The sequence below is a fragment of the Papaver somniferum genome, unplaced genomic scaffold (genome assembly GCF_003573695.1).
Source record: "Papaver somniferum cultivar HN1 unplaced genomic scaffold, ASM357369v1 unplaced-scaffold_81, whole genome shotgun sequence".
NCBI lineage: Eukaryota > Viridiplantae > Streptophyta > Magnoliopsida > Ranunculales > Papaveraceae > Papaver > Papaver somniferum.
The window spans coordinates 1,117,506-1,132,951 of NW_020651082.1; the positions used below are offsets into that span (position 1 = coordinate 1,117,506).

Sequence of the window (15,446 nt, forward strand, 5' to 3'; positions counted from 1 at the left end):
TGGTACCCATCAGCTACGGCCACATATCAGCAACAGAGGAGGGAGGGTCAACCACTAGGTTAGCTTCCGAAGCTCTCAGATTCTTCTCCCACATCTCAGCAACGCGGGCTTCAGAAGACATTGCATCATCGACGAGTATAAGCGTCGGAATTCTTCTCACCAGGACCACTGGGGCAGGGTTAGGGACGAACATCAGGTTCTCTTCTTAAGCCAAGCCAAAATGGCATCTTCACCTTCAGGCATTAGCGAGTAAGGGAAATCCTCTGAAGGAGACTCAACCGCAGACTTCCCTTGGCGGTTATCTCCTCACCCGCGCAAGTCTCGACATACCACCCTCAGCATGACCACCTGCGTTTCAGCTTGCTGATCAGTGGTACCTTCTTTCCAAGATTCCCAAGCACATCCCAATCATCATTTGGGGAAAGCAATGAGAAGTCTTCGGCAAGACCCATGGCAGCATTCACATCAAAGGATTCCCCCGCGGAATATATCCTACCGAAAGAAAATTCAGGGGAAATAACGGGCAGAGTACCCACACCAACAATATCATCGCCAACAGGGGCAGATCCACCCCCGCCAGTACCACCAACGGTAATATTACCCTCAGACTCACCATCACCACCCGCGCAACTTCTTCTTCACCATTACCACCTTCGTCATCAGGGTGAGAAGTGTCGGTACGCTCTTCTCCATCGGACATTTCTTCATCCTCACCATACCCTTCGTTTACGGGACTCGTAACCTCCTCATAAACCTCAGCCTCACCGGTAACCGCAGTAGAAGATTGTTTGGGTCCAAGTTTCTTCTTCTTCGACACCTACAAACCAGTAACATCCCACAAAGGCTCATTTTTTCCCTCACTTCAAAAATGAAAATTATTTCAAGCAAGGAAAAAGGGGCAAATAGAATAGAGAATATAAGAAGAAACTATACCTTGGCAGCAGCAGCACTCTTCGTTGGATGGGTAGCACCAGAACCCTCCTCCTCATCTCCATCAACGACATCAAGAGCATAAGGAAAATTCATGCCCGCGAAATTCGGACGCCAAGGACAGAAATCTCCATAACGAGCAGGAGGAGTTTCACGAGGCTTGCTTTTCAGAAGGACGCCAACCGCGTGGACCCGGAATCCATCCATAAGCCCAAGGACCAACTACCTCAATAACAGTAGCATGCCATTCATAATCATGGTCACGCTTAATCCTTTCACGAGCAGGAAATAGTTTCCGTTTAGCATATCCCTCAGTACCAGGAACATACTTCAGCTTGGCATCACTCACCTCACTCAAAAGACGAATTTCACCATAGGGAGCAACAATACTACGAAGACTAACACTCCACGGTTTACGGTTTCTGCTGTTAACATAATCCCCAAAAGAACTGTTAAAATTCTGAGGAGTGTAACACTCTCTCTCAGTAGGATTTGGAACATAGCAGGTCATCATAGTCTCTCCCTTGCTTCGCAGGTTACATTCCTTCAGTGAACGAAGATAATTCCCAGATAGTTGTGACACGGAACGATTATGAGTGTTCGTGGAAGAACCTTCGCGACTATCCAACACGTCATAATAAAAGGAGTCACCTGACTTACAACATGAGACCCGCCTCGAAGGCTCCAACCGTAGTCAACAGATGAAACTCGTCAAAATGATACTTAGCAAGAAGCTCGTAAGTGATATCATCATCATGGGCATAGAAGCGAACCTCAAAAGCTTGAAGTTCATGTTTTTCCTTGAACATCTCAAGATCAATATGCTTGAAAGTGACCTTCTTCTTACCAACTGGAATGCTGCGTATCACGGGGACAGTTTCTTCTTCGTCTGCGGAATCAGAAGTAGGACTCAATTCCGAAGCTTTCCTTTTAGAAGGAAGACTTTTAGACGGGTCAGCCCTCGACATAGTACCCTTGGAGTACTTCCCTTTGAAAGAGACCGCGGGAGGAGGCGGCAAAGATTTCTGCGGAGGCACTGAAGGAGGAACCATTGAACGAAGGGGAGGAACATACACTATTTCAGTACGAGGAGGAGCAGCCCGCGTAGTTCTAGAGTCATCACGAGGAAGAGCCTGCGTACTCCTAGAATCTTCACGAGGACGAGAAGGGGCGCAGTTAACAGCATACTTAGATCCAGAAGGACCCTTCGGCACATCCCCTTTCTTAGTAGGCACAACCTTCGCACCGGAGGAAGATGAAACCCTATGACCCCGAAGATCCGATTACGAAGACTTGTAAGGACCTTCCCCAAGTGGAGATCTGTCAGAATCTCGACGCGGAGGGGATCTTAGCGGACTAGACGGCGGGGTTTGGTAAGGAGCCCGCGGACGATCAGACATATCTACAAGGAAACACAAAAACAGTTTAGAGAAGAATACGAGGAGATCACTAAAGATCAAAAAACCCATAATTGATGGTTCATCCGGATAAACATTAAAAACCCTAAGAACTAAAAAATACTCCATCCAATTCCAGGGATAATACTTAGATACGGACTCACAGACTTCGTAACAAAGAACAGGGGCAAGCATATATGCTTCGAAATGTATGTGCTTCATCACAAAACCAAGAATACAGCAGCAGGAGACAAACGGGTAGATACATAGATAAATCAATGATGAACAACTAATGAGAAACCCCATACCTGTATAGAAGAGGACGACAAGCACCAACCACAGTCGAAGAAAGGAGGATCGGAAATATCAAAAGATACAGGGGCAACAACAATCGAGAGCGAAAGAAACAAAAAATTGAATGTTGTTATATTCCTCACAAGAATGATGATAATAAATGACTAAAGAACAAGAATAGAAAACAAAAAGAGGATGAACACTGACAAAAAGAGGATAAAAGTTTTTTTCACATTCTCTTTCCTATTTATGAAGCTAGAGAAGACAATAAATGCTCCTCGTACCAAGGAGCAGTTACGGGGAAAGTTAATGCAAAGTGGGAAACGTGTAGGACGACCTTTCTTCTTCAAAATTGCAAAATACGCCCAAGTCAGAAGAAGAGGGGCAAATTGTATGTACACCTTTCATCATCCACCACGTGTACAGAAAGATACACGTGGAAGGAATGCAAAACAAGATACCAAAACATGATAGCAAGCATCTCATCAGAAGATGCCACCGATCAGCATATCCGACGGTCAGGGACAGAGGATCACAGAGATATGATGGCTCAGAGGAGCACCAGATAATACCCCTTGGGTGTTATCACACCCAATCCCGAGGAAGATCCCAGATCAACGGCCGAGAGGAAGTTCGGCTGACACAGATGTGACCAGACAAAGAGACACTTGTCTGACACGAGCATACATCCATCTACCCGCATTAAATACCAAAGAGATATACACGTGTCAATCAGCTCGTGGAAGAGGCGAGGATAACCCTTCGTATTCAAGCTCAGGCCAAAGCATACGCTGAAGACCTCTGCGTAATACGCACAAAGCACAAGAAGATAAGATTACAACGGCGCCTCATAAATGGGACCCACGTTCCATCCCTATAAATACCCCTCTCCACCAAGAAAGAAGGGACGGACGAATTCAGAGCAATTATAGGAGAATATAGGAGAGATAAATAGGAAGAGTGAGTAATCCCTCTACTTCCGCAGATCTATATATACTCTAAAGTCATTCGACTATCTTTGTAACCATTCAATACATAGTGAAACACCAACCCCGTGGATGTAGGCCTTAGTGCCGAACCACGTAAATCTGTCTTATTTACATTTCAGCACCTTACATTTAGCGTTAAACTTCATATGCTTAACATTTACACTTGATTCTTGGTTTATTCCTTTATACGAACATTGTTTATGATAATATTCGACTAGACAATGACAAGCTCGAAGGCTTCGAGTCGATGAATCGATATAATCATCCCCTTTACGCATACGACGTACAATTCTAGAATTAGGATGTATGTGAATATTGTTTGTGAACACGTGGATGGCTTCGTGATTTATGTGTTCACAACGTTTTTAAGGATAGTAAGATTGAGCTGACCAAGGTACTTCCTCGAACCCACAAGAGTGTCCAAATTCTTGCTGGAGACGGGAAGAGTGTGGGTACTGTTAGGCTCTGGAATTTTGTTTCAGGTAAGTAATTCACCAAAACCTAACCACAATTTCAGGAAATAGTTTGGCTAAACTGTACTTTTTGTTGTAATCAAGTTGGGATTTTTATAATTTTGTTACATGGATCACTAGGGACTACTAATGCTCGTAGGAAAACAACGGAGAAGATCGTATCTATGGACGATGAAAGCAGGACACTTATTTTCAGTCTCATTGGTGGCGAAGCCATGCAGTTGTATAAAACCATTCAGTACACAATGAGTGCTGCTCCAATCAAGGGTAATGAGCAAAGCTGCTTAGTGAAATGGACCCTAGACTATGAGAAACAAAATGATGATGTCCCTCCTCCAAATCACTTAGTGGAGTTCGCAACTTACATTATTGAAGGCATTGCTAGTCACCTTCTCAAAAAGGCTTAGGGAGAGATGGCAATGGCATCCATTAATCCACCATTCTATATCTATATTTATCTATTAAGGCTTTGGATACCTATGAGGCTTAACTGAAGTCGTGTAATTTTTATTTTTAATAAGAAAGGAACTTTTTCATTGAAAGAAAATTACTGAACTACATCAAGTTTTCTAGAAATGAGGGAAGATAACCATTCTCTGACCAAAAAACAGTAATATTACTTAGCCTAGCATCTTCGGCTAAGAGATCTCTACCTCATTTGTTTCTCTCAGAACATAACAACACTCCCATTTATTAAAAAACTTAAGAAGTTCTAAACAGTCATATATTAGACTATTCGTTGTCCACTTTAATGTTCCCTGCTTTCCATTGAATGCATTCACCACTTTAAGACAATCTCCTTCCAGCTAAAGGTTGATAACCTGATTTGCAACTACCCATTTGATACCCTCCAAAGCATCCTGTGCCTTAGCCTTTTCAGCATCCTGAGCTACTGCTGGTATACAACCTGCTGCTTTCCATTCTTCTGCATCATCAACCACAATTAGACCTGTACGCATGAGCTTAGTGTCTTTAGAAAAGGACGCATCAAAGTTAATTTTTGTAAAAGATTCAGGAGGACTTTTCCAAGGGACATGTACTCTAGCTCTAGTTCCATGATGAACTCTATTCAACTGATTACTATTGCTAGTAATCCAATCATGTCTATTTTGGTTTGACAGATTAACTACAATCTGCACATTCACTTGAGCATTATCAAACACAAAATCACAACGTAATTTCCAAATTTGCCATAAAATAAAGGCCGCAATCTCAACCATAAGTTTTGTGCGCTTCTACAGAAGTGCCATTAGTTGTAAACCAGCTTGCAATCCAGTCAATAAGCCTCATGCATGAACACAAAAATCATCTTCAGATATATAACCTTCTCAAGTTCGCAGACTAGGTTCGCGGACTTAAGTTACCGGGCAGAGTTTACAAACTCCAGCAGAAATTCTCGGGTTTGAGAACTTTGCTGGTTCGCGGACTGGGTTCACGGACTGAGTTCGCGGACTTAGCTTCACGCAACTAGTTTGTCAACTCCAGCGAAGTTCTCGGGTTTGAGAACTTCGGCAGTTCGCGGACTTGGCTCACGCCATTCTCCCGGTTCTCTTGATCAACAAAGTTCACAAACTTTGGTTCAAGGAATATGACTTATACATAAATGTGTTTCCACAACAATGCTTATGTCCACCATTGGTTATGTAATCTAAACTCTCATTTCAATCATTGAAACATTCTTAGAGGACGTTATATAGTTGTTACACCATTTCTCGTCAAAGCAATTTTCAAGATGATTGAAACATATCATGACTTTCGTCACATGGTAAAGATAAACTTGATCGAAGCAAAAAGCTTACTAACACATATTTCGAGATATAGATAGGCGAGGTATACTCGGCTCGAAATACCAAATATGTATAATCCAAGTCTATATATATATCATATGACTTCTTGTCTCAAAGAGTAGGAGATAGAGTAGATAGACTTTTGAGTGACATATAAGTTCAAGTCTTCACATACCTTTTTGTCGAGAAGTTCCACCGGTTCCTTGAGTAGTTCTTCTACTTGTATGATGAATCGCCATAAAGTCCTTGATCTCAACTACACTTTCTATCATAGTCCGAGACTTAGCTATAGTAGACTAGAAATCAAGACTTATACTTTTGATCACTAACATTGACAAACATGCTTGAGATAGCAACGCATGCGAGTTCGACCGATCAATGCTCTAACAATCTCCCCCTTTGTCAATTTTAGTGATAAAACTATCAACACACATGTAATACAAAAAGATAAAGAAACTTTAGTAGCTCCTATTCCACATGTATAATCTTCAACATTCCTCGAAATCTTCGTCACTTCCAAGTACTCCAATGATCCCAAAGGTTGTAAGTTTAGCATCACTGTTGTTGAAGATCCGTAGATATAACAATGAGAAAACATAGTTCTCGATCATTGTTATACAGTGTCATAGTATTATCAAACAACATCAAAGTTCAATTGTATCACAACTTCAACAATAATACTGTGGTTATATGTATCACTCCCCCTTAGTCAATACTCTATCTTACGTGGAAACCACTCTCCCTTACACAATGATCTGAAAACCATATGTATTTGTAGTGTGAACTACATATTAATTCTCCCCTTTTTCGTCAATAAAATTGGCAAAGCTACAAGAATGGGATCATAATGAAATTTCCGAGAGAGACATTTCATGACAAAAGGAAAAAATACATACCAACTAATTTAGATGCAATCATAAAGCCGAAGCTAAATTCATTCATCAAGGAGTTTAAATATACAAGATAACCCCTCTAAAATTCCACACCCGCACACCCCTCAAGATACGACCATTAAGCATAAGTTCAAAAGAACTCTCCCCAATTTGATGTCATTCCCGAAAGAACAACAAGAGCGACCTTAATTTCAAAAGAAAAAAAAGGATTTTTATTGGACACCAAAAACCATAAGAATGATTTCCTATATCCAAAAACTCAATCAAATTAATCACAAGTAAACCCATGACTAAATTAATCGGTATACACAATCAAATTAAACACAAAAAGTGATCAAATCAATTGTTTGTGCTCAACATAAGAAAACTTATGGAGACACGACTCAACTAGATTAATTACAAGAGAACCCATAATTAATCTAATTGGAATACACAACCAAACTAATTACAAAAGTAATCAATTTAATTACCATTTGTTTTGCTCGACATAAGAAAACTTACGGAGCAATAACTAAATAACCAAACAAGATGATTAATTTAGTTCAGTATGCTCGACATAGTATATCTCACGGAACACCAACTAAGCTAAGAAAATCAACTTGGTTGTATAGTGCTCAACATAAGATATATTACGGATCCTCAAAGTAGTACATAAAAATGGATAAGAGATGATCAATATTGCGGAATACACAAGGATTCATTCTATCTTTAATAACTATTTGCATAACAATTAATAGACATAATCCTTGAAAACAAAAGATTTTAACCTATATTTCATCAAAATATATGATAATATAGATTTAACTTTTGTATTTGTCAAAAGTCCATTCATTCTTTTACTAGTACGTGAATACCGATCACGAACGACTTTACTTTTGACAAAGTATGGGAAAAACATAGTTCACGGACGTAAACACCAATCCGATAACAAATTGCAATATAAAAAATCATAAAAATTAATACTGCAAAAGATCATCCTCCAAATATTTTTAGAATTTAAACAAATAAACCTAAAAAAGAACAAGAAGATGAAGAAAAAAAAGCTATGTGTAGTCACAATCATTGCTATTCAAAGCACTAGTTATTCTTCCAACTAAACCAAAAAGAAGACATACTAGGCAACATAAATAAAACTTAGTTTGTTTTTTTTTTAAACCAAAAAAACTAAGCCTTGTCAGCAACTAGAGATTGAACATGGACGAGTTCATCAGTTTCCTTGTTTAGTTTATCTTTCAGAAAAACAATATTTCTTGTTGCAATCCCGAGATGTTCTCGTACTACTTCAAAGTCTTGAAGAAGATTTTATACCAGTTGTGAAGACATCTGAACCGGTAGGTTGTTTTCATGATCAACTGCATGAAAGCATGTTATGGAGACATCAATCAACTCACTGGTTTTGCCCTGCTCGACTTCAAATCTTGTTGCTTCCATCCATTGTGCACAAAAAAAAATCAATAGAATCTTCTGACATTATGGAACCCAATATTTATAAGGTATTCCAAAAACCTTAGGAACCATGGAGTTCGTGTGGGTCCGGTACGTGCGCTTGCGGTCAAAACACATGTGATACCAAGGAAAAAGAAAAAGCAAAGAAGTACAAGAGAGTGTTGTCAAGCGGCAGACACTTAGTGAAGGATGAAAAAATCTAGAGACAAAAAAACTTTAAGCAATAACTTAATACTCTCCTGCTAGCTTTCTCAAGATGAGCATCTTGGGAACAAAGAGAATCCTTCTTTGTTAAAAGAAGGATGCAACCTTATGCAATCATGGTGTACTAAGATGAGCATCTTTCTCATCAATACTCACTTCTTCTTTTCCTTTATCAAGGGTATTTAGAGAGACATTACTCGTCATGGATGAAGAAGTTTTATCAAGAAAATGGTTAGAAGTACCTGAGTCAACTGTTTTCCATGTTTTCTTGATGCTCCATTTGAGTCTGTTTACACTGATTTTAGATCTGAGACTCGATTGTTGATATGTAAGAAGTCTGGAGGGGAAGTCTTGGATTTGCACTTTTCTTCAGGGAGAGATGAGGAACTCAACTTTTCTTTCTTTTTCCTATGCCTTTTTCTCTTTGCGGGGTTTGCCACCCTTTCGCCACTCTTCCTTCTTCCATTGTAGGCATTTTTTGTTTTGAACATACAATTAAGAAAGGACTTATCACAGTACATTCCTTGAATGTTTAAAATTCCTTTTCGAACAATGTGTGAAACCGGTTTAATGACTTCTTTAGACATCCAAGTATGAATGTTATGAAGCTTTTCATTCCTCAACCGATAACGACATCTTCGCTCAGAATGTTCTTTATTCCCGCAGTAATAGGAGTTAAAGGAATTATTTTTAACCGTTCTCTTTTGAGCAGATTTAGAAGGAGCAAAATTCTTGTTTTTGGGACCATTGCAAGCTGCCAAAGGTTTTTCACATGGAGAATTATCACTAGCTTTAACAAAGTTGATCTTACTAGTTTTTGGAGCGTCTATTCCTTTATAGCCCAGACCACGTGTATCACGGTGTTCTTTACATGCTCCAAGAATAGAAGATAATTTTGTAGAAGTAGAACTGAATCTACTCAGACTCCTTTCCAGTGATTTTACTTTATTAAGAGCAGCTGCAAGCTCAGTCTCCAAGGATTTTTCTTTGGCGAGAAGACTGCGCTCTTTGTCGCTAAAACGCTTTTGTTGAGAGTCGTATCTTGCTTCAGTTTCCGCAAGTATTTATTCCAACATGAATAGATTTCAAAAAAGATTATCACATTCAGATTTTTTTGTGCGTACATCTTCTTCACGATCTTTAACGATAGATTGTAAGATTTTATATCCGCCATCATATCCTTTAAAGATTTTTCTCAACTTTCTGTTTTCTTGACAAAGAGGACCCATGTATTTACTCAAGCATGTTTTGGACTTCTTTTCTTTCAAGGAACGATCAACTAACTTGATATATTAAGAGACTTCCTCATCAATACTTTGTCCTTCTTCTGAATCACTATCATCTGAAAGATCATCCAACTGTTCCTCAAGAGATTTTTTCCAGTCGAAAGCAGATTCAGTCAATGGACAAGTCTTTGAGTTTTTCTCAGAAGTTTCAACCCTTTGAGACTCACGTGAGTAGCTCTGAACTGGTGTTGCGTTATCAGAGATGTACTTATCGTCCAAGGAGTCAGATCGCTAAAAACACAGACTTGTAAGGTTTTAAACGTGTTTGCCTGCTCTGATACCAATTGAAAAAGCGGGGGTCTAACAACACCACCCAGTATTTCGCTTAACAATCTGTATGGACTAACTCCGAAATACTTTCTAGAGAACAACTAGACAGTCAGACTCAATCTAGGTAAAAGTATCTCAAAGAGTTAATATCTCTCTCTTGTTTTGATTTACTCAAGCTAATAGAAATCAGCGAGTCTTTAATCAAACACAAGGAATAACTTGGATGGTACCAAAGACCAATATCCAAGGATCAATCAATGAAAATCAACAACCAAAGGTTGGATTACTCTAATTGATGATCTAACGCACAAACTGTATTATTTCAATTATAAAGATAATATAATGCGGAAATAGAAATAACACAGACACCATAAATTTTGTTAACGAGGAAACCGCAAATGCAGAAAAACCCCGGGACCTAGTCCAGATTGAACACACACTGCATTAAGCCGCTACAAACACTAGCCTACTCCAAGATAACTTCAGACTGGACTGTAGTTGAAATCCAATCAGTCTCCCACTGATCCAAGGTACAGTTGTACTCCCTACGCCTCTGATCCCAGCAGGATACTGCGCATTTGATTCCCTTAGATGATCTCACCCACAACTAAGAGTTTCTACGACTCAAAATCGCAGGCTTTGACAATAAACAAATTTGTCTCACACAGAAAAGTCTATCAAAGGATCAATATGTTTCCCACAGATAAACCCTAAAGGTTTTGTTCCGTCTTTTGATAATAATCAGGGTGAACAGGAACCAATTGATAATCCGGTCTTATATTCCCGAAACAGCCTAGAGTTATCAATCACCTCACAACGATCTTAATCGTATGGTAGCGAAACAAGATGTTGCGGAATCACAAACAATGAGATGAAGATGTTTGTGATTACTTTTTATATCTTGCCTACCGAAGATATCAATCTCAAGCCAATTAATCTGATTGTACCCGTACGATAGAAGATGCAAGATCAGATCACACAACTACGATAAAAATAGTATCGATCTGGCTTCACAATCCCAATGAAGTCTTTAAGTCGTTAACCTGGTTTTAGAAGAAGAAAACCAAAGGTTAAAGGAGAAACGACTCTAGCACGCAAACTAGTATCACATGTAAGGTGCGGGGATTAGTTTTGCAGAATACTAGATGTCTCCTTTATATAGTCATTCAAATCAGGGTTTGCAATTAGGTTACCTTGGTAACAAAGCAATGAATATCCATCGTTAGATGAAAACCTGATTTAGATTTAAGCTAATATTTCTCAACCGTTAGATCGAAAACTTAGCTTGTTATACACACTTGACAATGCATGTTTCTAGGTTTGTTAACCGTACCCAAACGTATGCACTTGTTGGTTCAACAATAGTTAACCAAATGGTTAGCCAAATGAGCATTTCATATCAACCATGTTCTTTTTCACCATAACTAGTTCAAATGACTTCAAATGAACTAGTTAGAGAGTTGTTCAACTGCAAGGAAATCTTATGTACTACACAAGACACAATTTAAGCAAAGATGATTTGATTCACTTGAATCGGTTCATCAACTTTTATAGCCACGATTTGCAAACTGCATTCCTTAGTCTTTTTAAGTTTAAGTTCAGAAATCATCTTCAGATATATAACCTTCTCAAGTTCGCAAACTAGGTTCGCGGACTTAAGTTACCGGGCAGAGTTTACAAACTCCAGCAGAAATTCTCGGGTTTGAGAACTTTGTCGGTTCGCGGACTGGGTTCACGGACTGAGTTCGCGGACTTAGCTTCACGCAAGTAGTTTGTCACTGTCATGGAAAACCTTGAAAAATGGATGGATCATTTGATGATCCTAACACCCATGTCTTGTGCAATGTTGTTAAGTAGTTTGGTTATGTTTTTAACAACCTAAACAAGGTCATTTAACTTATTTAAGAAAAACTTTGAGAAATGAACGAATCATTTGTGTACCCTGTGTAGTTGTGTTAAACTGTTTGAATTTGTTTACAACAGTCCAAACATGGTAATTTAACACATATTTGTTTACTTTTTTTTTTGGCATAAAAAAGGTTGTTTTAGTTATATTGGAAGAATATTATGTCTTGTATCCGTGGATGAATCGTAATCTAAGTAGTGTTGAAAATCGTAACTTGAATTATAATGCAAGCTTGTATGGTCCCATAATCTCGTATGGTCTTGTAACAAATACGATTCAACTCAGTAATCTAATGTAAGGAGGTTCATCCTCTTTTTCTTATAAGAAAATATACGGATACCAATAGTTTTTTATATTTTTCGATTAGTATTCCTTAAGAGTGCACACGGTACGGTTCGGCTCGGTTCCTTCCCAGGCCGAGTACCTGTACCTTTTTAGGCTCGGTTCCAAAATTTTGGGCCGGTACCTGTACTTTGTACTTCGGTTCTGGTACCATTCGGTACACGTATGGTACCAGGTACGGTTCCGGTACCAATCAGTACTTTCTGTCAGAATTCAAAGACATATTTTCCTGTCATTTTTCAAGACAAATTGAGTACCTGTTTTTCAATATATTAACCAATATCTCAATCAAAGAACAAATTAACAACTAACACGTAATAATAATACTAGCAAACCAAAGTTCCAAACAGCCAAAGTCTTGAAAATCTGAAAAAATAAAAAAATAACAGTAGCACACAAACACACACAATAGTCTTAATTCTTAACCACAATGCACTGGTGGTGGCATTATCAAGTAGCAGTAGCAATGACAGAATGATTGGACAGTGGTGGCAAACTGGCAATAACAAATACAAAGTCTTGAATCTTGATCTTCTATTCCATTTCCATGGTACCAGCACTTGTGGTGGCATTATTGTTGATGGGACCAAGTAATGCTGCAAAAACAAGTAATAGCAGTTAGTAACTATTAGTCTATGTCTAATACTTCCAAACACAAGTAAATAGATAGTGCTCTTTAGGTGTATTCTAAGATTCAAATGACCACATACATTTGAAGATTCAATTGACTATATGATTCAGAAAATAAACATGTATTCTAAGCATGTTCTCTGAGCATAAAGAAAAGGGATGAGATTGTGTGTGGAGATTAAGCATAGGCCAGCAGGTATTTATAATTTTATATAGGCTTGGTTTTGGGATGTGATAGGTGTCTAAAACACCTAATTTACTATGTAGTAGTTATGCTTTCTTTGCTATTTTTTTCTTGTGAATTTTGTATTTTACACTTGTTTTGAGTTATTAGGTACTCTGGAGTCATACGGAGGAAAAGAAGCAGAAGTCATTCAAATTGAGCCAAAAGGGAAAAATAATCATTTACTAGGATGAACACTGTTAGGAGCCACACCAAAGGTTGAGGGGCTTCCAGATGGTTAACCTTTATCAAGGTGACCGGGTGTTGAATAAACGAGACTACATGTATACCCTAAAATCGAGAGAGTTCTATCTTTCATTCATTCTTATTCTTCACCTGGACCTGAAATTGAGAAATAAAACAGCGGTTGCGCTGTGTTTCCGAGAGATTGAGAAGAACACTAAGAAATGGTGGTCGATGTTCAATCAAGAAGACGAGGAAGAATTAATAAGAACTGGGTATGTACTGAATAACTGTTGCTGTTAAATTGAGATTGATTTATGGAATTGCACAGAAGGGTAGAAATTTGTGTTGCTGCTACTGTTGAATTTGAAAATGAGAGAGAGAGAGAGAAGAAGATCGATATCCAGAGATGAATCAGAGGAGAAGAATGATGATCGATGAAGATTAAAGACTAAATTAGAAGTCAAGCAGCGCAACAACGCAGATGGGTTTGAATTGGTTTCTGTTGAATCGATTGATGATGCTGAAAGAAATTGGGGATCTCTGTTGAATAAAGAAGATGAGTTTGTCTCTAAAACTATGGGTGAAGTTTTAAATGGGTTGAGATGCATTATTGAATGAAATCCAGAGAAAGTTGTTTGTGGTTACCATAGATCGATGGGTATTGATGTTGTTGATTATCAAGGGTTGATAAAACTAGGGTTTGATATGCAAAAGATGGTGATGTGAATGTGGGTTGAACTGTATGCAGGTGGAAGCTGAATTGAAGGATTTGATAATGTTAGATGTATGTTAGGCTTGTAACAGGTGAAGAAAGAAAGGCCTGAAATTGGCCGGGAATAGCCAGAAATCAAAAGGAACTCTGTCGGTTTTTCAGTCCGACGAGTTGACTCAGTGACTCGTTGAGTAAAACCGAATCAGATGCTTAAGCTGAGTTAGACGGGCTGACTAAGAAGCTGACTCTCCCTTGACTCATTGACTGACGGTCTGACCAGTAAGACCGTTAACTTTAACAGAGCAGAGATAGTATATTCCTTCTACGGTGAAGAATTACAAGTTGCCGGCGGCGACCTTCCACTCCGGATTCCAGTGGTTCCAAGATTTTCCCGGGGACCAAAATAACAGATTTTTGTGTGAGTTTCTCTCATGGGATGTGAAGACTTGGACTTGGAGTTGGATGGAGAATTTGGCTCGAATTTGGAAAGAGAAGATGGAAGATGTGAGAAAGGCTTGGATTTGGAAGTTGAGTTACAAAGGGAAAAGGATTCTATTCCTAAGAAGAGTTGAAGCAAATTGAAGCCTATAAATAGAGAAATTCTTTATACACTTTTAGACACCTCTACACACAACACTTGTGTTTTTGCTTGCTTTCAAAATTCTTCTTTTAATTATTTGTGTGAACTTTAAAAATTCTCCCTTTAATTATTTGTGTGAATTTCAAAAACATGAGTAGCTAATTTTCTTATTGATTGAGGATGAATTCTTAGTTCTTAACATGTTTTGAATTTTGTTTTTAAATTTACTTTGAAGTTTTTCACATGATTATCGTTTGTTTTTACCAATAGGAATGTTTATACATTCATGGTTGATTGATAGATTGTTTAGGTGGCCAACTAAATTGATTTGTTAATTGATCTACATCTGGTGAAAGTTAGGGGATAAGTAATCGTTTCTTGACTCTTTACACAAGTAGCAAACACGAGACCTTGCGGAGGGATTCCGTGGAGCAATTGTGTGTGAAAACAACGTTAGCAAGTAGACCTTGAGCTAAGAGTCTAACTACTAATATCAACCTAATAAATTCATAAATCTTAATGCGTTTTACTAAATTACATCTTGAGTGAGCTACTACTAGGTGGTTTGGTGAATAGAATCCGGTAGTCGAGAACTTCCGTATCCGGTGATACTAGGGATTTAGGGTTTTAGCACTAAGCTAGCTGCTTTACCTACGATTGGTGATAATCTGTGACTAATAAAAAGTGGAAAAGAACATAACTTGATTTATTGTTTTGCAACGAAGAAGGATTCCTTGATCTAATCTCTCTTATTGATTTCAACTTAAACTTTTAATTGCTTTATTTACTTTCTTTTGTTTTTAAAATCTAAAACCAATCCCCCGTTTTTGTGATAACTAAACAACCAAGACCTCTTGCTCCTCGTGGGAACGAACTTGACTACACTATATTACTTGTT

General features: G+C 38.4%; 2 protein-coding genes across 2 annotated transcripts; one reads left to right on the top strand and one right to left on the bottom strand.

Annotated features, from left to right (window-relative positions):
- The first annotated feature begins 1,646 nt into the window (after window positions 1-1,646).
- Window positions 1,647-4,490, top strand: LOC113345460 (MLP-like protein 423). Its single transcript, XM_026589238.1, has 3 exons — window positions 1,647-1,667; window positions 3,981-4,092; window positions 4,204-4,490. Exons 1-3 carry the CDS (start codon window positions 1,647-1,649, stop codon window positions 4,488-4,490), a joined length of 420 nt encoding a protein of 139 aa, XP_026445023.1.
- Window positions 4,491-4,889: 399 nt separating this feature from the next.
- On the bottom strand, window positions 4,890-5,303 carry LOC113345461. Its single transcript, XM_026589239.1, has one exon. The coding sequence runs from the start codon at window positions 5,301-5,303 to the stop codon at window positions 4,890-4,892; it is 414 nt and encodes a 137-aa protein (XP_026445024.1).
- Between the last annotated feature and the right edge of the window lie 10,143 nt (window positions 5,304-15,446).

Excerpts from the sequence above, each read along its gene's own strand:
- LOC113345460 (XM_026589238.1), top strand. The coding sequence starts at position 1,647 with ATGATACTTAGCAAGAAGCTC. Across the intron at positions 1,668-3,980 it reads TGATACTTAGCAAGAAGCTC|GATAGTAAGATTGAGCTGAC; the intron begins GTAAGTGATATC and ends AACGTTTTTAAG. Across the intron at positions 4,093-4,203 it reads GCTCTGGAATTTTGTTTCAG|GGACTACTAATGCTCGTAGG; the intron begins GTAAGTAATTCA and ends ATGGATCACTAG.
- LOC113345461 (XM_026589239.1), bottom strand. The coding sequence starts at position 5,303 with ATGGTTGAGATTGCGGCCTTTATTTTATGGCAAATTTGGAAATTACGT.